Source organism: Chrysemys picta, chromosome 6, assembly GCF_011386835.1.
Source record: "Chrysemys picta bellii isolate R12L10 chromosome 6, ASM1138683v2, whole genome shotgun sequence".
In the NCBI taxonomy this organism is placed as follows: domain Eukaryota; kingdom Metazoa; phylum Chordata; order Testudines; family Emydidae; genus Chrysemys; species Chrysemys picta.
Window position 1 is genome coordinate 21,123,697 of NC_088796.1, and position 22,492 is coordinate 21,146,188.

Genomic DNA, 22,492 nt, shown 5'->3' on the forward strand with positions numbered 1-22,492 from the left:
AAAATCTTGAAGGACGTAGTGACCATAAACAATAAATCCACTAAGCACAGATTATTTATTTATTTATTATTATTTTGTATTATCATAGCTAGGGGCCTTATTCATGGCAAGAATATATTTTATTTTTATAATAATCAGTTTTAAATGCAAAACATGTTTTGATAAACTTTTTCTTATCAATTAATGTTTCTCATCAACTAATGTAAATAATTAAAAAATAAATTAAATTATTTTTGTTCACTTTAATTGATTTCTAATTTCCATCCAGACAGAGCTTAATACAAATCATGAATAAAAAATTAATAATCTAATAAGTAGAAAATGATGCATTTCTTAACACAATAAAAATAAGAAAATTGAATACGTATATTTTAAGCCATGTAATTGCTTAAATAAACATGTATAGATATAAGCATATTCTCCTGCCTAGCAAAAAAGTACCACATTTAATGTAGAGGAGGCTATATTTAGTTTAAAATCAACCAGTTTTAATGGTTACCAGCCAATGAAAATCAGCCTTTCTTTAGGAAAATAACTAAAAAGTACAAATGCAAAATAAAATTAAAGTCAGTAATTTAAATCAAGGTTTCCTGTTTTCTGATTTAAGTCATAATTAAAATAGTAGATTGAAATTGCTTTGATTTAAGTTGGTTTACCCTGCTTCATATAGGGGTTTATACCTATAACTGGTAAAACTTTCCCTTGTAGGCAAGTCCCTGAGGTGGCAGAAGGCTCCTTCTCTTGTAAGCAATAATGTGGGGTGCTGCTGGTTGTGGGCAATATAATTTTATAAGATATGAAATTATTCTAATGTTGGCCACATAGGCACTGGTACATGGGATAAAACCCTTCCCCCACATGGAGCCCTATTGAGGTCAATGGGTCTGCCCCCATGGATCTCTTTACTGGACTAGGGATTACGTCTGCCAGAAAACAGTGAGTTTGTTGTTGTTGTGAAGTGGACAGTAGCTCTGGAGTTGGCCTGGGATTGTTTTCAAAGTGTTGTGATGTTTTGATTAGCTGGAAGGTGGTGAAAGGCAATTATTTTCTGTTTTCTGTATAGTCTGCGCTCAGAATACCAGTGTATAATGTTGCTGAGAAAGGATGGAAAATCTGGTTTTGCTTATTTCTTTTTGAATTATGTTATTACTACTGTTCTAATTGGTATAGCAGCTTTTATGGTGCTCATGTCTTTTCTCTTGGAGGATTTTCTCCTTCTTTATTAGTATATTGTTTGTAAGGCTGCTGCTGTTTCGTTGTCGTCTATGTAGTGATTGCCAGGATCCTGTGTAGTATTTCTGTGCTGTACTTTTGATTGTACGTTCTCTTGTCTGATTTTTTGTTTTTTGTTGCTGGGGTTTTTTTTAGGCCCAGGAGTAGTGTCATTGAAGCGGCTGGGATAAATCTTGTGGTTAAAGTGAAACACATATTTAAATGCTTTTTCTGAATCAGAACCTTAATGTTTTCCCAAAATGTACATGTTCCATTGTTCCCAATAGGTATAAAGGTTGTCATGGGAACTACATCCTAGCTTCTGCATTAGTGAAGGAGACCCAGATAGAGGATTTGACTTTGAAAGAAAAACTACAATGTCATATAGAGCAGTTTTTTTTCAACAACCAGTCCATGGACCAGTCCCTGAGATCTCCCTGACACAGTTTTGGAAGGCAGCAAACCGGTCCCTGGTATCAAAAAGGTTGAATATCCTCTATATCAGTGTTTTTCAGTATAATATACAAAATATAATTTAATGCTTTATCTAGTTACAAAGAGGAGGAAGACACTAATAATTTTTAAAAAATTTGGAATGTAGTAAACACTCCAAATAAGGCTTCATGTTTGACAACAACACGAGGAAGGGCAATACAGTATTTTGTTTAAATTGGTTTTAAACTTAATTTTATTGAAAAATTTAACAATTTACAATACAGAGCTACAAAATACCAAAATCCTGAAAAATAAATTAAATAAAAACAGCTGCCTCTCCAACTGACTTATGAAAACAATCATAATGCTCATAAACATACCGAGAGAAATACAGTGCTTGTGTAAATGTGAGGAAGACATGAACATTTCTTAAAGGGGCAACTCCTAACATATTTTGTCATAGGTGTTTTTATTTCTCCCCTGGAACAACTTTCTCTCTCCCAAGACTCTGTTCCCTGGTACAGATAACCACTCTGCCTTTGCAGGGCAAACAGTGTACTTACACTTCTTAGTATCTCACTTCTTAAAATTGTCACAGCTGCAGATAACAAAAATGCAAAGGTGTAAATCTGCAAGACCAAGTATACGAACTTAGCTGACAGGTCAAAATATTAGGCTTCAAGAAAAAGAGCAATGTGCTGGTAAAGCCCAAACTCCTAAATTTGAGAGGTCAAACCATCTCTCCTGACCTCAGACCAGACACTTTCATGTTCTCCACTTATATGGTGCTAGTCTAGACCTATATTTGTAATCAGAGGAAACATAGTACCTTGTAATTCCTCCACAAAAAATAAGGTGCAAAGGAGACAAATGCAGGTAAGTCTCCTCTGCCCTCCCTGTCCTGAATATTTAAACAAATGTAATCTGCTTGGCTTCTGTTTTAAAAATACTTGGATTTTTCTTACTCCATATCTGGGGGTAGGGGGGGAAGCTTGATTTTTCATTGTCTTTGTTTGATTTTAGATATTTGAAGAGCAGTACAACCATGTTAATGGGTGAAGAGGAAAAGTGTAGTAACATGACATTGTTTGTACAATATTATAAGCATTTGCTTTCTAGACCTGGTCTTTACTCGCATTAGAAAAGCAAATATTGAAAAATACTTTCTTTTAAAAAGCACCAACCATCAGTTAAACTGAAGGAAGTGCTAAGATTAATATTATAGTTCCAATAGCTACTATGATTAAATGTTTCACTGGATCACCTTATCCAGAATCCTTTGCCATCTTATACTGCACTCAGTTTTTAAGGGTAATTGCTGTTTATGGGCCCAATCCTGCCAACATTCTTGTGGTAGCCCCATTGCCTCCCACAAGGCTAATGATTAAGGCTATGTTTTAGTCACGGGTATTTTTTAGTAAAAGTCATGGTCGGGTCACGGGCGGTAAACAAAAATTCATGGCCTGTGATCTGTCCATGACTTTTACTATATATCCCTGACTAAATTAGAGTGACCAGACAGCAAGTGTGAAAAATCAGGACAGGGGTGGGGGGTAATAAGCGCCTATATAAGATAAAGTCCCAAATATTGGGACTGTCCCTATAAAATCGGGACATCTGGTCACGCTAGACTAAATCTTGGGTGCTCTGGGGCGGGGTGGCCTGGGGTGCCGCGGGTGTTTAGGGGGGTGGCCTGGGAGTGCTGAGGGGGTTGGCAGCCAGCGGCCCAGGACCCCTGCAGCTTCTGGGATGGTCTGGGGACCCCTGCTACTGTGGGGGGGAGGCAAGGGGGAGTCGGTGGGGCTGGCAGACTCCCTACCTGGCTCCGCGCAGCTCCCTGGAAGCAGCGACGTGTCTCTTTGCTCCTAGGCAGAGGTGCGGCCGCGGGGCTCCATGCATGACCCCGCCCTGAGCACTGGGTTTGCAGCTCCCATTGGCCATGAACCACGGCCAATGGGAGCTGCAGGGGCGGCGCCTGTGGGCAGAGGCAGCGTGCAGAGCCGCCTGGCCACACCTCTGCCTAGGAATCGAGGGACATGTTGCTGCTTCTGGGGAGCCCCCTGAGGTAAGCACCATCCGGAGCCCTCACTCCCTCCTGTGCCCCAACCTCCTGCCTCAGCCCTGAGCCCCCTCCCACACCCAAACTCCTGCCGCTTCTCGGGGTGGGGGGAGCAGTGGTCCAAGACTGCCCCAGCAGCGGCTGGTGTGGCTGGCCCGGGGCTGCCCAAGCTGCTCAGGTGGCCTAGGTCCAGCTGCACCAGCCACTGCAGAAGTCACGGAGGTCCTGGAAAGTCTCGGAATCCGTGCCCTCCGTGACAGACTCGCAGCCTTATTACTAAGTACATTACATGTTGGTAAGTGTTGGCAAAATTGGAACCATCATTTGATGATCAAATATCTTCTTCGGATACTGTGTCACAATTGGGAACTGATGCTAATAGGCGGTAGCATGACTGCTCTTATGGTAATCAGACTCTTTCCCCCAGTTACTCTTGTAGCCAGAAAATTCCCCCTACATTTTAATTTTGTTCTTTGAATTCATGAAGCTAACAGAATATCATGGATTCTTGAGTATAAATAGGTAATCAGTACGCCTGTTCATTTTGATAGATGTAGAGCATTCCATAACTCCTTATCTGATTGAAAAATACATGCACCAAGCTTAACCCACCAAAGTTGAATGTGATGACACATCCGTTTTGGCACTCACTTCAGGTGCAAATAATAATAATGCAGAGAAAGAGAGAGAGAGAGTTCACTGCCATTTATTACTGATAACAGTCATGAACCCTGAGAGGAAAAAGCTGCTGAATACTCTCCCTTTGTGAACAGAATAATTATTAGGGCTGTCAAGCAATTAAAAAAATTAATCGTGATTAATCGTGCTGTTAAACAATAATAGAATACCATTTATCTAAATATTTTTGGATGTTTTCCACATTTCAAATATATTGATTTCAATTACAACATGAATACAAAGTGTACAGTGCTTACTTTATATTTATTTTTATTATAAATATTTGCACTGTAAAAATAAGAGTATTTTTCAATTCACTTAATACAAGTACTGTAGTGCAATCTCTTTATTATGTAAGTTGAACTTACAAATGTAGAGTTATGTGCACAAAATAGCCGCATTCAAAAATAAAACAATGTAAAACTTTAGAGCCTACAATTCCACTTAGTCCTACTTCTTGTTTAGCCCATCGCTCAGACAAACAAGTTTGTTTACAGTTGCAGGAGATAATGCTGCCTGCTTCTTGTTTACAATGTCAACTGAAAGTGAAAACAGGCATTCTCATGGCACTGTTGTAGCCGCCGTCGCAAGATATTTACATGCCAGCATGGGAGCATGTCCTCTTGAATGGTGGCCAAAGCAGGAAGGCGAATATGAATGTCTAGCTTATCTGGCACGTAAATACTTTGCAATGTTGGCTACAAAAGTGCCATGCATACGTTTGTTCTCGCTTTCAGGTGACATTGTAAATAAGAAGCAGGCAGCATTATCTCACGTAAATGTAAAAAATGTGTTTGTCTCAGTGATTGCCTGCACAAGAATTGGGACTTAGTGGACTTGTAGGCTCTAAAGTTTTACACTGTTTTGTTTTTGAGTGCAGTTATGTAACCAAAAAAAATCTACATTTGTAAGTTGTGCTTTCACGATAAACAGATTGCACTACGGTACTTGTACGAGGTGAGTTGAAAAATACTATTTCTTTTGTTTATCACTTTTACAGTGCAAATATTTGTAATAAAAATAAATATAAATTGAGCACTGTACACTTTGTATTCTGTGTTGCAATAGAAATCAATATATTTGAAAATGTAAAAAAAAATCCTAAAATAGTCAACAAATTTCAATTGATACTCTATTGTTTAGTTCTTTTGTGACGATTAATTTTTTTCAAGTTAATCGTGTGAGTTAACTGTGATTTAATCAACAGCCCTATTTTATTCCGGAATGATTTGCCCACATGTGGAACTATGGCAGAAGAGGCATTGCAAAATAGCATATGCCAATCAATTTCCCCATGTAGACAAGACCTTATGCTAGGGTTACCATATTTCCTCATTAAAAAAAAGAGGACACTCCACGGGGCTCTGGCCCCGCCCCTTCCCTGCCCCAACTCCGCCCCCTCCCCTGAGCGCCCGGCATTCCCCCCTCCCTCCCAGCCAAGCGAAAAGGGCTGCCTGAGCGCTACCGGCTTCACGGTTTGCTGGGCAGCCCCCAGACCTCCAGACCCTGCACCCCCAGCCGGGCATTTCCCCTCCCGGGCTCCGGCTGCGCTGGGGAAGCGCCCAGCGCAGGGTCTGGAGGTCTGGGGGCTGCCCGGCAAACCGTGAAGCCGGTAGCGCTCGTGCAGCTCCGCTCTTCAGCTGCACAGCTAAGGTGTCTGAGAGGAGCAGCAGCAGTCGCCACCGCGGGGGAATCCGCCTGCAGCTCCCCCCAGACACCTTAGCTGTGCAGCTGAAGAGCAGAGCTGCACGAGCGCTACCGGTTTCACGGTTTGCTGGGCAGCCCCAGACCTCCAGACCCTGCCCCCGGCCGGGCACTTCCCCAGCGCAGCCAGAGCTTGGGAGGGGAAGCGCCATCCTAACTGGCTCCCTAGGGCCCTATCCCCTACCTGTCCCCTGACTGCCTCCTCCTGAGACCCTCCCCCCATCCTAAGTGGCCCCCTAGGATCCTACCCCCTACCTGTCCCCTGACTGCCCCAACCCTTATCCAGACCCCCAACCCCAGACAGACACCAGGGACTCCCACGCCCCATCCAACCACTCCTCACCCCCTGTCAGCCCCCCCTCCCAGAACTCCTGACCTATCTAAACCCCTCTGCTCCCTGTCCCCTGACTGCCCCCTCCTGGGACCCCTGCTCCTAACTTCCACTTCAGAACCCCACCCCCTACCTAAGCCTCCCTGTTCCTTGTCCCCTAACTGCCACCTCCTGAGACCCTACCCGCTACCTGTACCCTGACTGCCCAAAACCTTACACCCCCAACCCCCAGACAGCCCCCCCCCGAACTCCCGACACATCCAACCCTCCCCCTGCTCCCTGTCTCTTGACTGCCTTCTCCGACCCCCTGGCCCCATTACCGTGCCGCTCAGAACAGCGTGTCAGGCTCCACGCGCAGCCTGACATGCTGCAGCGCCCCCCCCACGGAGTGCATAGCCTGGTTCCCGCCCTCGCAGAGTGCTGCGGAGTGGCGCGCTGGGCAGGGGGAGGAGCTCCATACTGCCAGAGGCCCGAACGTCCGGCGATCTGCGAATGCAGTGAGTGAGTGATCTCAGCTGTCCGGGGGAATCCAGACGAATGGTAACCCTACCTTTATGCATGATTGAAGTGCATTATCAATAGCCTAGTAGTTAATGTGAAGGTAGAAAGGAATTCTACAAATCTTTCTCCTTAACTTTTTATTTCCATTCATTACAGTCTTGGTGGATGGGTATGTCATGCTATAACTTTAAATGCCATTAAATGTAGTTTTTGTTTGCTAATTAGCATTTAGCTTTCTTCTTAATCCATTTTAATACCTCTCTGCTAGGCTTAGCCTTGTGATGGCCTTTACTATAGAATTTAAGTTAAAACTACTTTACAACTACTTGGCATTCAGTGAGGCCCATAGGCACCGACTTCTGCTCCTGCCGGTGGGTGCTTGATCCCCCTCTGCCCCTGGCCCCGCCCCCACTCCGCCCCTTCCCCCAAGTCCCCATCCCTGCCCTGCCTCTTCCCACCCCTGCCCCGCTTCCACCCTGCCCCCATTTCACCTCCTTCTCCAAGTCCCCACCCCGCCTCCTCCCTTGAGCGCGCTCATAGACTCATAGACTCATAGACTTTAAGGTCAGAAGGGACCATTATGATCATCTGGTCTGACCCCCTGCATGATGCAGGCGCTGTGTTCCTGCTCCTTCCCCTCCCTCCTGGAGTGCCACCAAACAGCTGTTTGGCAGTGAGCAGAAGTGCTAGGCGGGAGGGGTAGGAGCAGGAACGCAGCACGCTCAAGGGAGGAGGTGGGAAAGAGCCGAGGGGACCTTGGCTGGTGGTGGTGCAGAGCACCTGCTAATTTTTCCCTGGAGCACCCTCAGAGTTGGCTCCTATGGTGAGGCCCAGAATGTCTCTGGCATTATTAGAGTCTTGGTCTCCTATTGGGAAATAGGGACGGTTACACATTTTTGCTTCTGAAGGCTGCGCACATTGCACACAACTGGGGCTCTTTACGTTCCTCCATTCTTGCTTCCCTCAATTTCCCTGGGTGCCACCCTCCCATCCCGCTCTATATCAGGGACTCCTATGATTCCCTACCCCATTAAGCCAAGAGTTCTGTGTTCCCCACATTCCCCCATCATGTCAGTGGCTCCTTGTCCTCCATTCTTCATTTCTTCCTATTCTCCCCCCCACCCCCCACCACTTGTTTTCTTTTTTTTGTCTGGGAGATAGATCATTCAGGATGTCAACATTTTAAAACTATTGATGGGCAGAGCTGAGATGGAGGTATTGCTATGCTGGAAGATGTTAATGGCCGCTATCAACTGGTTCTTTGATTTATAGAGAATTGGTGGTTGAAACTGCTGGCTCTGCTGATCAGATGCCAGGAGCTCCATGTGTTCCTCTTTTTCCTTCTCCTGCTTTTCCAGTTTTCACCAAAACCATTAGGATTCTGCCCACTGATGCTTATAACATTCCCTGAAATTTTGGAATTGGCTGGATAAAGCATTCAGAAGCTATTGCATTACATACAGAAAGAGAAATACCATTGAGTTAAGTGCAAGACCTCACTTCCCTCTGCCAATTAGAACAAAAGCCCTCACTTTGAGTGGGATTGTTGTCCCTCACGACAATGGAAATACTGAAACAGTGACAGGTATTTCTTTAACTTGTTTGGAAAAAATGGCATGGTAGACTTAGGAAACTTAAAAACAAGTATTTCCCAAGGCAATAAAACAAATCACTGCAGTTTTCCTTGCAATGTGCTGAGACATGGGATTGTTTAGTATGCTTTGATTCTTGGTGTTGAGCCTGTGATTAAGGGCGGCTTGTGGTCTCGTGGCACAATGTTATATAGCTTTAGGTCTGTGTTTGGCTTTTTGGGAGAATTAACGTTCTGTCCCCAATTCTGAGCTGTATGGAGCAGGGATGATCAATAATTAGGGTGGAGAGAGACAAGGGGCAAGGGTGCATGTATGTGTGGGGGAGGGAAAATCATTTGACATTAAAATGATCTGAATGGGGACTTCAGATAATTCTTTTTCAAAAACTGAATTACACATATTGCTAATATTCTTATTACTAATCTGTTCATCTTGATAATCTTATATTTGGTCTCCTTTTAGGTTGTAAGCTAAGTGCATATTCTACTCAAATCATTAATACAAAATTGTGGTGCTCTATAGCCTTTATTTGGGAAACTGGGGAAAAAAAGCCCTAAGCAAATTCAACGAAAACAAATGTTACCTTTTTGCAGTCTAGAGCTATAACTTTCTTTGGAGAACTAAACTCATCCTTGTATTTAAAAACTGGTCATTTTCCGTATTTTGGTTTATATTATAAAACATTTCATTAAAATTAGTCTTCATTACGATCTCTCTGCAGAGGTCCTCAATCATTTCCCTTCTACTGATAGATTCCTATTTATAGTTAACATCTATTTCTGGATCATCCGGCTGAAAATACCCTCCCACGCTCAGTTTGCTTGGTAGATGAGTTTTAAATCATTTGACAGCAATGTTTTTATTCTTGGTGGTTGTTGCTATGAAATATTAGGGTTGTTTTTAATTGACTTTTAACAGAGATTGTCACATGCATGCACTTGTAAGTGACTGCAAATATACTGACAGCCTCAATAGACTTTAAGATTTTAATAATGTTTGCATAAAAAAATTTAATTTCTTTTACAGACACTGAATCCAAAATGGAATGAAGAATTTTATTTTAGAGTAAGTTTTTCTTTACTTGTAATAAATTGTTTAACTACAAGTAGATTAGTAAAATTAAACACACCACATTGTAAAGGGTGGGAAGAAACTTATTATTTTTAGTATTTTACCCTTTAAATATTTCTTGTGTATTTCAAAGAAAAATCACTTGAACTGACGTAGTTACTGGCTAATATCTGTTCTAAAAGATGGAATAAAACATAGGATTTGCCATATGGTTTAATGTATGAAACGTTTGTTGCACAAATTGATAATTGAAATTGTTGCGCAATTCTTTTTATACATGCTTTGAGTTGATGTATATAGAAAATGTAATATGCTTCACTCAAACGTGCATTTTTAGCAGATCATGTTTGCTGTGGTATTAAACTGGTAATGTAGTAGCAAATAACCAGAAATTCTTCCTAGGGCTATATGATAGCCCAGCATAACTAGATGAAAGAGACTAAGTAAGTGTTTCATGGTTAAAGATCTTGAAAGTTGAGCGAGCATGACAAAAGTAGTGAAGTGCAAACATAGAAAAGGAGGATTGAAAATGCAATTTTTGGCAAGTAGCATAAAAGCAAAGAGAAAATATCAAATTTATTTTATTCTTGTAACTTTTTAAACGTGTGTCAAATCATGTTAGAAATGTTAATAGAACTGCACTTAACATCTAGTGCTTTTCTATTATAAGTAGTAGTTGACATTTTCATCATAAAACGTTAAATATTCACAAAATGTGAAATAATAGGCTCAATATGAAAAAAAAATACCCCAAATTAAATGTAATATATTTATGGAACATAAATAGCTAGCATGAAAAAGATCTCTGATATTCAATTATTACAAAGAGTTTTCAAGGAGCAGTTACTTAGCTTCTGTCCAGTTGTAGTTTTTACAAGAATAGGTTAGGTAAAATTTCAACAGTTTAAATTTAATCTTCAGAACAGCTGTTTGAGAACAGAGAAAGGCATTGTGGATTGTTAAAATGGTAGTATCCTGTCAAAATGCATTTTAGCTGTTGACCATTGTGCTAATTTGGTAATTTACAAGAGAATATTTGTTAATATCTAATTTGGGGAGATTATAAATGCTTTAAAATGTCAATTCCATTAAAATAGCTTTTTACAGGGTGAAATTTAATAGATTTTTTGATCTCTAAAACAATCTTCCCAGAGATAGCTATTTTGATTCCTATAATATAGTACAGAAGGCACTTAAATCTGTTTCTTTGAGTAATGCAGAATCTCTAGGAATTGTCTTGGCACTAAACTCCGTATGACTGGCCCCAGCTTTTTCCATTTCAGTCACAACAAGATTTGTTATATGCAAGATTCTCATTAGTAGAACGTTCATCTGGTCATGTTACACTTTCACATATTAAGTTTGACATTTCTGATTCTTGGGATTCCCCGTTAAAGGCTACAAGAAAAATGTCTTAGAAGCAAGCAGCAAATCAAAATGTTTATCCATTGTCAGAATTAGGTGTTACCAGTTGCATCATTAGTATTTATTCCCAGTTAACGTACTTTGCTAAACATAATTTTGAGTACACATCAGTAATTTACCATATGGTTCCAGTTACCAAAAAACCAAAGCAGTAAAAGCCCAGGAAATACTGTGTTAAGAATAAACTTAAAAGGAATCCAAACATCAAGGCACCCAAACAGCCTTAACTCTGTCCCTGTAGTGATGTGCTGGAGGGGAAGAAGCAATCTTTGTCTCTATCTTCTCTAACTGGTGGTAAAAACTGGTAGTTTTTACCACCAGTTAGACTAGGTGAGGTCAACACTATCCTCCGCTTCACAGCCCTGTGACTGACCTCACCTAGTTTACCTTATGGTATTTTGTCTTCACTATGTATTTACTGCAGACCCTTGGAGGCACAACACCGGAAGTTTTCAACACAAGGTAAACTAGGTGAGGTCAGTCACAGGGCGGTGGGGGAGGAGAGCGATGACCTTAGTTTGCCTCATTGTAAACACTGTAAGTGCCTTGTCTCCACTTAAGGTTTTACAATGCGATAACTATCACCTCTTAGTTAACTCGCTGCCAATAAACAACAAAAACAACCACAACTTTGTGTCAGCAAAGACAAAGCCTTATGACAGGTCTATACTACCACTTAAGTTGATCTAACTTGAGTCACTCAGGGCTATGAAATAGACCCCCCCCTCTGAGCAACGGACGTTAAAGCGACCTAAGTGCTGTCCACACTGGCGCTATGACACTCTCCCACCGACATTGCTTCCACCTCTCGCAGAGGTAGAGTTATTATGCCGACGGGAGAGCGCTCTCCCATCGGCATAGAGCGTCTTCATCGGACAGTGGCGCAGCTGCTTTGATGTAGTGCTTCTAGTGTGGACCTGCCCTAAAATAACCTTCATGCATCTCCAGCAGTTCCATCTCATTAATGTCTATAAACGCTAGCAGGATTTACTCTTAATCACGCAATGGCTATGTGTAAATTTCAGCCTTTGTGTAGCTACATGCGATCCCCAGAAAAAGATGTACTCTTGGCTCTCCGCTGTTTCAGACATTATTCAGCACTAACTCAGATTTGATTCCACACTGGGCAGGTGGAAAGCAGTGCATTTTTATACACAGTGCTGGGTTGCAGAGCAACTTGGAAGGCACAGAGCTCGTGCAATCGAGTGCTCCTCCTTTGGCGGTATGGTTGTGCATTCAGGATTTGCAGAAAACCAGATATTATGCTACACATATTTGTATTTATGATTTTCACTGATGTTTTTCATGGCCAGTTTATACTTCCTCCTGGAATGAAAATACAGTGAGATCATGAGAACTCTTGTTACTTAGAGCATGTAAATGGAACCCTGCAGCACTATAAAAACTCATGAAAATCCTACCCAGAAATACACATACTAGTACTTGTGTGCACTCCCTTATTTGATGGATCAGAGCTCCTTGCGCTAGTTCAGTTTGTCTACAAACTCACATAAGTGTCTTCCTATTACAGAATATCTTCTCTATGTTGCCTCAAATAGAGAACTGGGCTTAGCCACCTGTCTTATAAAAGCTTTCCTGAAAAATGTACTAACCTGGATTAACTACCATAGAAACTTGTCCTTATTCATTGGTGGCCTTGTTGCCTCCTTGATCGTTCATTGTTTTGAAGGGATCTATGTAGTTCAATGTCTGTCCATGGAAACTACATCCTGGAGATGTACTCATTTCTCTGCTACTTTTAGAAAAGTTTGCACAGGGTATACCTTCTCACCTCCTCAGCAGTGTTTCTGAAGTGGCATATGTGGTTAAATGGGCTAGGAACAGTGACTGACTGGATCTGGGCAGAGGTTGAAAAATAGAGGAACTGCATAATTCTGAAAGGCATGTTCAGAATCCATAACAAAGGGGAATATCCTTTAAAAATTCTATTTCCTGCATCATACTTGAGCTATGAAGTTGCAGTACCAAGAAAGACCCTATAACCCTATGTGACATCCATAAAATGTCTCTGCCTCTTTGAAGCTTTCTTAAGGAACAAGGATGTAGTATACTAAGTGCTCTATTAATAGCTGTAAGTAAAACATATTGAACACCAGAACATTTCTAGTTGTACATTTAGGACATAAATATGTATTTACACACTAGGTATACTTAGAGATATATACAAGGCCTGTCAGACCTATTACTATTGCCTTGGATTGGTCATTTAGCAAATTATTGTACCCGTGAATGGTTTCTGTCATAAAGATAATGAACATGAAGTAACACTATATATATTTTTTATAGGTAAACCCAACTAATCATAGACTCCTGTTCGAAGTGTTTGACGAAAACAGATTGGTGAGTGTTCTACTGTATTCCCCTTTGTGTGTGTTTTATTAATCACACAGCTAAATATGGAAGTAACATAGCTCCTGAATTTTAGTTCCTGGAAATTTGGCATACCTGAAATTAAAGTTTATTTTGTTTCAGTGGTGTAAATATGTACACTAAGGAAAGTCAAGTGAGGTATATAAAGCAGGAAATTTGGCTATTTTATTGGCTGAACATTCATAACACTCATCTTGAGCCAAAGTTATCTTATGCAGTGGAGACATTTAGGGAAGGCATAATGCAATTACTTACTTTTATAAATCTTCTTTGCCATTTTTGATAAGATTAAATAGGTGTCTAAGCAAAAATCTCTAAGGTCTGATTTTGGATATAGTTGATGTAAGACATCAATATAATCACAATTTATAAATGTACTTTGAGGAAATTTTAAAAAGCAGTATTATTGGAATAGCATACGGTCTGACCCACTAACAGTATATTTATGAACACTTTTATAATAGAGGATGTGGCGCTATAGCACAAAATATTCGGTTCCTTCAGATTAGTTAAGTACAGTACGTCTCTACCAAATTTGCTTACTATATATTGGGGGTAAATTTGCCAGATATATTTTGGGTAGTTTGAATATCCTTTTGTTAATTAAAAAAAAAACTCTCATTAAGAGAGAGGTTTTTTTTTTTCTTTCAGCTCTATCAAAGCAAATGTTAACATAATGGAAGGAAAAAGATATAAACTCTGTGTAGGTAACCTTTTTCAGGGGGAAAAAATCTAGAGGGCCACTCATTTAATGTTGTGAGGAAGTACAGTAACAAATTCGTGGCAGGGTGGCAACATATATGGAGACTCTCTGTGGTGATCAGTGTACTGAGAGACATTTAATCTGTTTCACAAACCCAGGCCTCTACCATTTGAACTAGCGGAGAATCTTGATTAACTTTTGCTAGTTTTAGCTTATTATCCTCTTTGCCGGCCAGCCGGCAGAGTGGAATAATATCAGAAAACTTGAACGAGTTTTATGTGAACCAGCAGAGGGTAGTGATGTGCACAGTCAAACCAATATGTGACAGTATAGTGGTGGTCGTTAAAAAGACATTTTTTAACCATTACCACCACACAGGGACATCTGAGAGGTGGCAATTTCCCTTCTCTCATACTAGTGTGTGGTAACTTTGCACCCTTTTATTTTGAGCCAATATTTGTATTAAAAAAGAGCACTTATGGTTAAATATATATTAGGATTCCAGGTTATGTGCCTAGATTGAGGGAGTATTGAATTGATTACTCTAAGATTAATTTCTGTAGCTTGAGCATATTTTTAGGATCTAAAACAGTTTACTATGTTTGTCTGTTTTCTGTTACAATTTATGCTGGGAATAAATACCTACTTGTAAAGCTTACATTTGTAAGATTTGCCCCAAAAATAATTTTCTTGCTTGTTCATCTCGTTCCTAAACCAGTTGTTCGAGATTGCAGTAGGTTCCCCCCAATCCTTGCCACAACAGAGACCGTGGATGCAAATTTAGTCTTAGAAGAAAAGAGAGACTTACTTACTTAAATAGCACAGAAACATGCTGTTGTCTGAAAAGTGAATTAAAATAATTCTAACACCTGTGCTTGCACAAGGCAATCTACAGTGCTGTTACTGTGTAGCAAATACCCATGTTTTTCTCATTGTTGGCTCATAGTCCGGTTAAAACAATAGAGGATTGTACTGGCCCTTGGCAGTTTTATCGTTTAAACCAGCTTCAATTTCTCTTATACTCGGTTGTTTTCTGCATTTGAAAACAAGCTGTTGTAAAACAGTGGTTTAAATGTCTAGATGTAGTATTGACCCTACACCTACAAGTCAGTGTAGAGCTGTTGAAAAAACTAATTCTTTGGAGCTTTCATAGGACCCAAGTTGCCACTCGTTGAATTGAATTAGTTTGTCTCTCTTTTGTAGAGAAACTTTTTGTTTAAACGGATGTTGTTTCTGATTCGTGCAAAAATGTTCTAAAACTTCAGTGCACCTCAGCTGTGACAGACCCTTTTTAAACACTGAGATTCTGCAATGTGGCAGGGCTGAATTGGGATGTTTACTTTAATTTTTGGTTGTATCCCATATGTTCTTCTTTTGAAATCTTTTGGCTTTCAGCAAGCATAGCTATACTCCATGCTGGCAATCGGACGGGAATATTGCTAACTTTCTCATTGGAAGGCTGCCAGCGTTGGGCAGCGTTTCTGTACGGCGCTTAAGTCAAATCATTACAAAACTACATGCATACCCTTCTTCAGTTTTCGCTCGTCTTTGCTGCCTGGTAAAACTGAAAAAGAGACTGTCTCCTGCCATCTTGTTCATTTCTGCTGCTATCCTTGTCTGAGAAGTCTTTGTCATATGTAAGGTTTCTTTGTTGCAATTTCTAAGGGAAGAAAAGGATCTGTATGTAGGATGAGTAGGTTATGCTGTGTTTACCGTGGTAATGTGAAACTTGTGGGTTTTTTCCAGAGTGAATAGTTGGTTACTTAATCTTTTAAAGAACCAGTGAAAAAATTCTAGAGTATAACCATGGACTAATATTTATTTATGTTCTACCATGGTAGTCTAATGCTGTAGCATTAGGGGGTTGACAGATGAAGCCTGAATTTGTCTACTTGAACCAGTTTTGTTCTTCTCAATCTGCATTGTGAAGTCCACTTGAACTTTTAACACTTAAAGTGCTTTTGTGGCAGTTAACATTTTTGTACAAAAGTGCTCTGTGAATGTGATGTGGCTTAGATTTATAGCAGTGCCGAGTGTGCTTGCTGCCTTAGTCAGCTGTGAGACCTCTCCCGCGGGGGCAGCTCTTTTCTGATGGAAAAGGAGCAGCTGTGAAGGTGCTGTTTCAGGCTCTTGCTGGTATTAAAAAAAAAAAAAAAAAAACCACTCACAACTAACTTGCAGTGGAGAGGGGGAACCAGATCATGTGACTCCAACCATCCTACCCTATGTCACAGTGTGTAGGAGCGCTGATTGCTCTTATCCAATCATGCCTGGAATGCTGCTTGCCACTTGGGCTATTTCTGCTATCTGTCGCTATCAGTGCTGCAGTGCTAACAGTTTGGCAGATGGGACACTTTTTCTTGGAGTTTGTCTTTGTTTTTTAACTTCTGGCAGTGCCTGAACTGTTGCTGTTCTCCCTCTCTCCCTTTCTTCTCTTTGTTAAACCATGGCCCATCGGCTGCGGTTTCATTTTGGCTCTGGACGAAGCAACACGGCCCCTGAATCTGAGATCCTAGACCGAGAGAGAGAAGATGACTTTTTCATGGCATTCCACACTTTGCCAAGAAGAAACAGTCCTCATCCTTTCTCCCGACATGGAGCGGATTATGGTGGCGGTGATTTGCAAGAAGTGGGCTCCTTAAAAAGAAGCACATCGATGTTTATTCCTCAGCTGCTGAACAATATTGAGGTGCGTCCAACAAGGAGCTCATCTATGCAGATTTCTCTTCAGCGCAAAGCTGTGAACGGCTGTGCTGATGAGTGTGGAGCCCCAGAGTCTCCTGAGGAGACTCTTCCATGTAAATTCTCAGACTTCAGGGAGCATTACACGTGCCCAGTTGACAGTCATTCTTTTTCTCCAAGCAGTCCACAAGTAACCCCAGAGAATTCTCCACCGAGGATGCCTGAAGAGACTGGGCAACGGCTTAATGGAGCTGTTTCTTGTAATCACAGAATATTTTGTACAATTCCTTCCAATAACCAGAATGATGATGTTGCAACGACTGCCGAAGAAGATGAAGCAAGTGAAGCGGCTTCAGGGTTAAACATAAGTGGTGTAAGAATTCAGCATCGCGCTTCAAGCGCAGATATGCATCAGGTTATGCTATCGCCCTTTGGTTCCGAGGTTCAGGATAATGCCCCTGCCTCTGAACCCAGACGCTGGTCTTTGCAGCATCTGCCAGACACGTCAGCAAATTCAGGGAAAAAGTTGTTTGTTTTCCAGTTGCAGCAATCACAGGCAAGTGGTCCAGGTACAGGAAGCGACTATAATTTTGGTTTTACTGGCACAAAAGGGAATAGATTGGTCAGGTATCCTCGCATACGGCTGGAGAGGAGTACTTCCTACCCGGTCCAGCCGCGACCAGAACGAATTAGCCTTGTAGAAGGCGGAGGGAATTCAGAACTGCATGGAAATAGCAGAAATGGGTCAGAAATATCTAGAAGCAATTCGGTAGAGAGGATTCCTCAAGGGCAGGGATGCTTGTTTAAAATCAGACCAGATCAAAACACAAGGCAGCAACACTTCAGAATTCTTGTAACCCGTGGTACTGAAGAACAAAATCAAGTTCCTGATGAAGACATCCCTGATGCCTCTGGGCCTACAGTGACCAGTGCCACAGTAAGTAACATGCTGAAAATGCTTCCCCTTGTGTTCCAGCAAAATGTAAATGGTAACATAGAAAAGCTTCTGAATTCTAGGTAACTAAAGAATTTCACTCATTAATACTGGTAAGATCTACATTTCTCTGGAACAATCTGTAAAGCATCCCTAACTCGAACCTAAAATAGTTTTGCTTCCAGTGATGATTACATCCAGTGCAATGTTTTGTTGGAGTCCTAATGTCTCACATGTTGCTTAACACAGTGTTACGTCAGCTGAAGAGTTTTAACAAATTGGAAAGCCCAAGTGTTACTATTTGCTCTTATTTCTTCATGAGTTTGCTAAGTCCTTGCTGTACAAAGAATTACATTTTTGAAACAAATGCTTTAATGCTTTCCATATTATTTTAAAATATATGTATAAATGAAATGTAAATATACTAGCAGTTCAGGACATTGTGGGGGACAGAAATCGGTAAAGAAACCAATTTTGTTTTCTCAGTACCAAGCGATGAGAATTGTTTTATTTCAAAGAATACTTTTGCTCTTGACCTTCTTTAAAATAAAAACTTTTCACGTTGTCGTTTCAGTCTCATATGAAATGTGATCAAACTACTGTAAATGCAATTTAGGCATAATTTGCAATATCTTATAATATAGCTTTGGTATGAAAGATGATATAAAATCTTCTTATACTGCCTACTTCTCACGTAATATGAGAGAGAGAGATGAAGTTCTATAATATTTTTTGAAACATACTTTATAGGCCCATGCGTGGGTAAAACTTACGGGGGCATGGATTGTCATTTGCTTGAATTGCTTTGCCGTGCAATTTAACACTGCCCACTTGAGTTTCTAAGCTCAATGATGCTGTATATAGAATAGTAAGTACCCTATCTCCAGCTGTGAAAACAGACTCACAAGATCAGCTTTTGGTCTTTATTGCTTGTGTGTGTTCTCATTCTCTCGTGGTCTCTTTCAGTGAAATGTAGTATAGAAAGACAGCTGCTAAATACAGTAAGACCATATGATGACTCTGCAGCTTTTATAGCAAAAACTAACTGTGAAAGTTATTCCAAGATAACTTTCTTTTTAGCACGTCAGTATACGTTTTTAAACACATGGACATGAATAACTAGCCCTCACAGCCTCTGTGGGGAAAATTCTTCTCTTCTGCTATATACCATATCACACCCTTTATGTATAAATTGCTAAATGTGTTTGCTGTCAGCCTCTGAATATTTTACATTCAGAGTATTCCTGCTGAAAACACCTCCAGTTCTTTTGTTTGGATTTCACTATCACACTCAACAATATGTTAAAAGATTTGTTCTTTCATTTAAAATATCTTTTTTTGAGAAGTTTTTATCTTGTTTACATTAGAGTTAGGCCTTGAAGTGTAAACTTCTTATCTGGACACAGATTTTCCTGAAGACTTGAGGACAGGGCCGGCTCCAGGCACCAGCTTAACAAGCAGGTGCTTGGGATGGCCAAGGGAGAGGGGCGGCACCTGCGGCAATTCGGGGGCGGCAGGTCCCTCACTCCCTCTAGGAGCGAAGGACCTGCTGCCGAACTGCCGCCGCCGATCACGGCTTTTTTTTTTTTTTTTTTTGCTTGGGGTGGCAGAAATGCTGGATCCTGCTTGAGGATGTCTGAATCCTGGATTTTGGGAGAAAAAGAGCCACTGTGAAGTTTTACTCCAGGCCTGTCTCTTCTCTTCTACAAGTACAGTTGATATTCTTTAGACACCCTCACCCAACATCCAGTGGATTGCACACAGCTCTTCATCTTAAACCATTACTCCACATCACCCAAGTCCTATGTCTAAACTGCCCTTTTCCACTCATTATCCCTGGTTCATTTCCAGCACTGTAAATATTATATAAATGTTTCCATAAATCAGACAGTGGAAGAAGATTTGGACACAATCAGATTTGTGTAATTTCCCAAAAGGTTGTTCATCCCCCAGTTCATTGTCCCTGCAACAGTGCCCATCTCTGTTTAACTGGAGAAAAGAATCCCTGATATCTCTCCTGAACTTGGCCTCCATTAAACAGTAAATTTATGTTTTGGGGTATAAATTTATAGATTTTCTAAACCAGTTGTGCTGCTTGCTACTGAGTGAACCCTTGGCAATCCGTTTTAGCCCCACATAAAGTTACTCAGTGAGTTGTGTACCTTGGCAGTTGCAGAGGCACTCAATCTAAACAGGGTTTAAAATCTTTACTGCAAATAGGTTTCTTTAATTAAGACTTTTTTAAAGATATATTCTACTTTCTTCACATTATTTCTAGTGAGCCCAGAAATGTTCTGGGTGGAGGCAGCTTACTAGGCACATTTACTAAGTGGAGGAAAGCTGGACAATGAAAACAACTTAAGGATGAAAGATTTTCTTTATTTAGTCTACACACACAATGTTTTTCAGTGGGGTGTCATTTTTAATTCATTCCTTACAAGTTTGTTTTGATGGTCCCATGATGATGATAAATTGTGTGCAGAAATGATTGTTTCATTAAACTGGGGAGAAAAGTTTTTCCAGTTAAAGCTCTTAGGGTAAAATAATTTCTAGACTCTTCCAGTTAAGCTAGTTTGTGTGTATTTGATTGATATAGGGCATGGGCCCTGGACTGTAGACAGCAGCTGCTATAGCCTTATTTATCTTGAGTGAAAACATTCATGCGGGCGTCTGCAGTCCTACTGCTACTAAGTGTTTATGATCTTTCAAATATCTTCTGTTTTAATCAGAAGTGTTTTTGGGCAGGCAGGATATATTTCGTTGAGTTATCATGAAATATTAGGTAAAATAAGAACATATGACCAACTTGAAAAAATTTATTGGAAATCTCGGTAGATTCTTTGAGTTATTCTGATATTTTATATGCAGTGTGAAAGTTTTCATGCTGTGTATGTCTGCATATTAAAAACAATAGTTATTCTGTCTATTGATCGTGTTTATATTATTGGGTTTTTGTGTATGTATGCTAGAAATACTGTGATAACTGAACATAAAAAATCCCATATGAGGGGTAGCTGGTGTTGGAGAATATCTGAGTATTCCAGTGGGCATTTGTTATTGTTACTTTGCATTTTTGTTTTTATCTTGACAAATAAATTATTGCAGGATTGTATTATAATTACTGAGAAGGAAGACCTAACACCTCCAGAGTTTTGGAATGCAGTCCTGCAGTTGTTAGAACTGAACTTTCATTCTTTTTCTTCTTTCCTCAGGAATATCTATCTAACCAGATCCAACTATTACAGTAATCACTAAGTCCCACTGAAAATTGTCTAAATTTTGCTGTAGGAAAATTATGAGCTTGGAACTACTCTTTAGGTGGCTTTTTTTAATGGATTTATTTGGGCCTACCTGCTTTTAAAAATCTAAATTTCTACAAGATTCTGATATAAGCAGATAAAGATTCTGGTTGTGTTTATACACCTATATCTGTACTATACAAGCAAAGGTATGTTGCCACATACTTACCTGGAGCTATCCTGTTCCCATTGAAATCAGTGGCAAAAACCACATTAACTTCAGAGACAACAGGATTGAGCTGAAAATATGTGCAAATATACAATCTCTCTTCCTCCTTGATGGCTTTCTTGGTGGTATATATGAAAAAATAAAACATTGTAAATAGATATTTTAAGAGAGAGCTGGACTATACTTCTACTATATGTGGTTGACACTTGACTGTAATTTCTGTATATAGGATTTCCTAATTACTATTTTTAAAAATTATATTTTTAAAAGAATACCTATTTCCAATATACTAATTAGCCATTAATGGAAACACAAGAAATACTAGAAATGAATTGATCACATTATCTAGTTCATTGTAAAAATATCTGCTCTTTTCAGATAACTGCATCAGAATATTCTCTTATGGTATGTCTACACTGTAGTCTTAGCCTGTGCCTCCACATGTGTTTTTGCCCAAACCCCACTACCATCCACATGCACAACCCTCAAACAAGGGTTTATTTGCACTTCGAACCTGTGCTTGCTTGCACAGAATTAAAGCCTGAGCTGTGCTTTATACCTGGCTGGAACCCCTTTGCTGTGAGTGTGCAGACAAATACTAAATCATTCAAATACTAATAGTCTTCCATTTCCTTCCTGCTATTCAGATTCTCCCACAATTGATAGAAATGACTGGGAAAGAATGCTAGAGCATCTCAGCACACACAATCACAGGATATTCCCCCAGACACACACAGACAAATGCAGAAAAGTGAGGACACAGTAGCACGGGTAGGGCTTTGCTGTGTCAATGCTCACACTTGGGCTAGGCTAACCTGAGTGCTCAGACCTGGTTGCCAATTACCTGCGCTAACTGTGCAGTGTCCCTACCCTAATGCCTCTGCCCGTCTCTGTTGTTTGTTTTCAGAAGATGGGAACATAGACAACTAATGCTCAATCTGCAAACTCCCTCTTGTAACAGATTCTTGCTCCTATTTAGTTTATTTGTATCTGTTTTATACTTGGAGTATATTGAGCTGCACTCTCCAAGGCCTCCTACCCACTTAAAATATTCAAACATAAGCATTTTAAATGTTCTTCATTGGAGCCAAGTAACTGTAAATACCCAGAAAGATAGTGGAACAAATTATGAATCAGGATGGTTTTTTTTGTTTTTTGAATGGAGATATCCTATCTCCTAGAACTGGAAGGGACCTTGAAAGGTCATTGAGTCCAGCCCCTTGCCTTCACTAGCAGGACCAAGATCCCTATGTGGCCCCCTCAAGGGCTGAACTCACAACCCTGGGTTTAGCAGGCCAATGCTCAA

General features: G+C 40.4%; 1 protein-coding gene across 31 annotated transcripts in view; it reads left to right on the forward strand.

Moving 5' to 3' along the window:
• The window catches only part of NEDD4L (NEDD4 like E3 ubiquitin protein ligase), a 348,035-nt gene that overhangs the window by 162,829 nt on the left and 162,714 nt on the right, over window positions 1-22,492 (forward strand). For 17 of the 31 annotated variants that reach the window (XR_010602120.1, XM_065598800.1, XM_065598799.1 and 14 more), the window contains 2 exons: window positions 9,539-9,577; window positions 13,316-13,369. Coding sequence is in view for 17 of the 31 variants with exons in the window: in XM_065598800.1 (XP_065454872.1) it covers window positions 9,539-9,577; window positions 13,316-13,369 (93 nt within the window). In the remaining 14 variants the exon portion in view is untranslated. Of the gene's footprint in view, window positions 1-9,538; window positions 9,578-13,315; window positions 13,370-13,932; window positions 17,722-22,492 lie in introns of those variants that run through there. The other 14 variants (XM_065598801.1, XM_065598807.1, XM_065598817.1 and 11 more) reach the window with 9 other exon arrangements.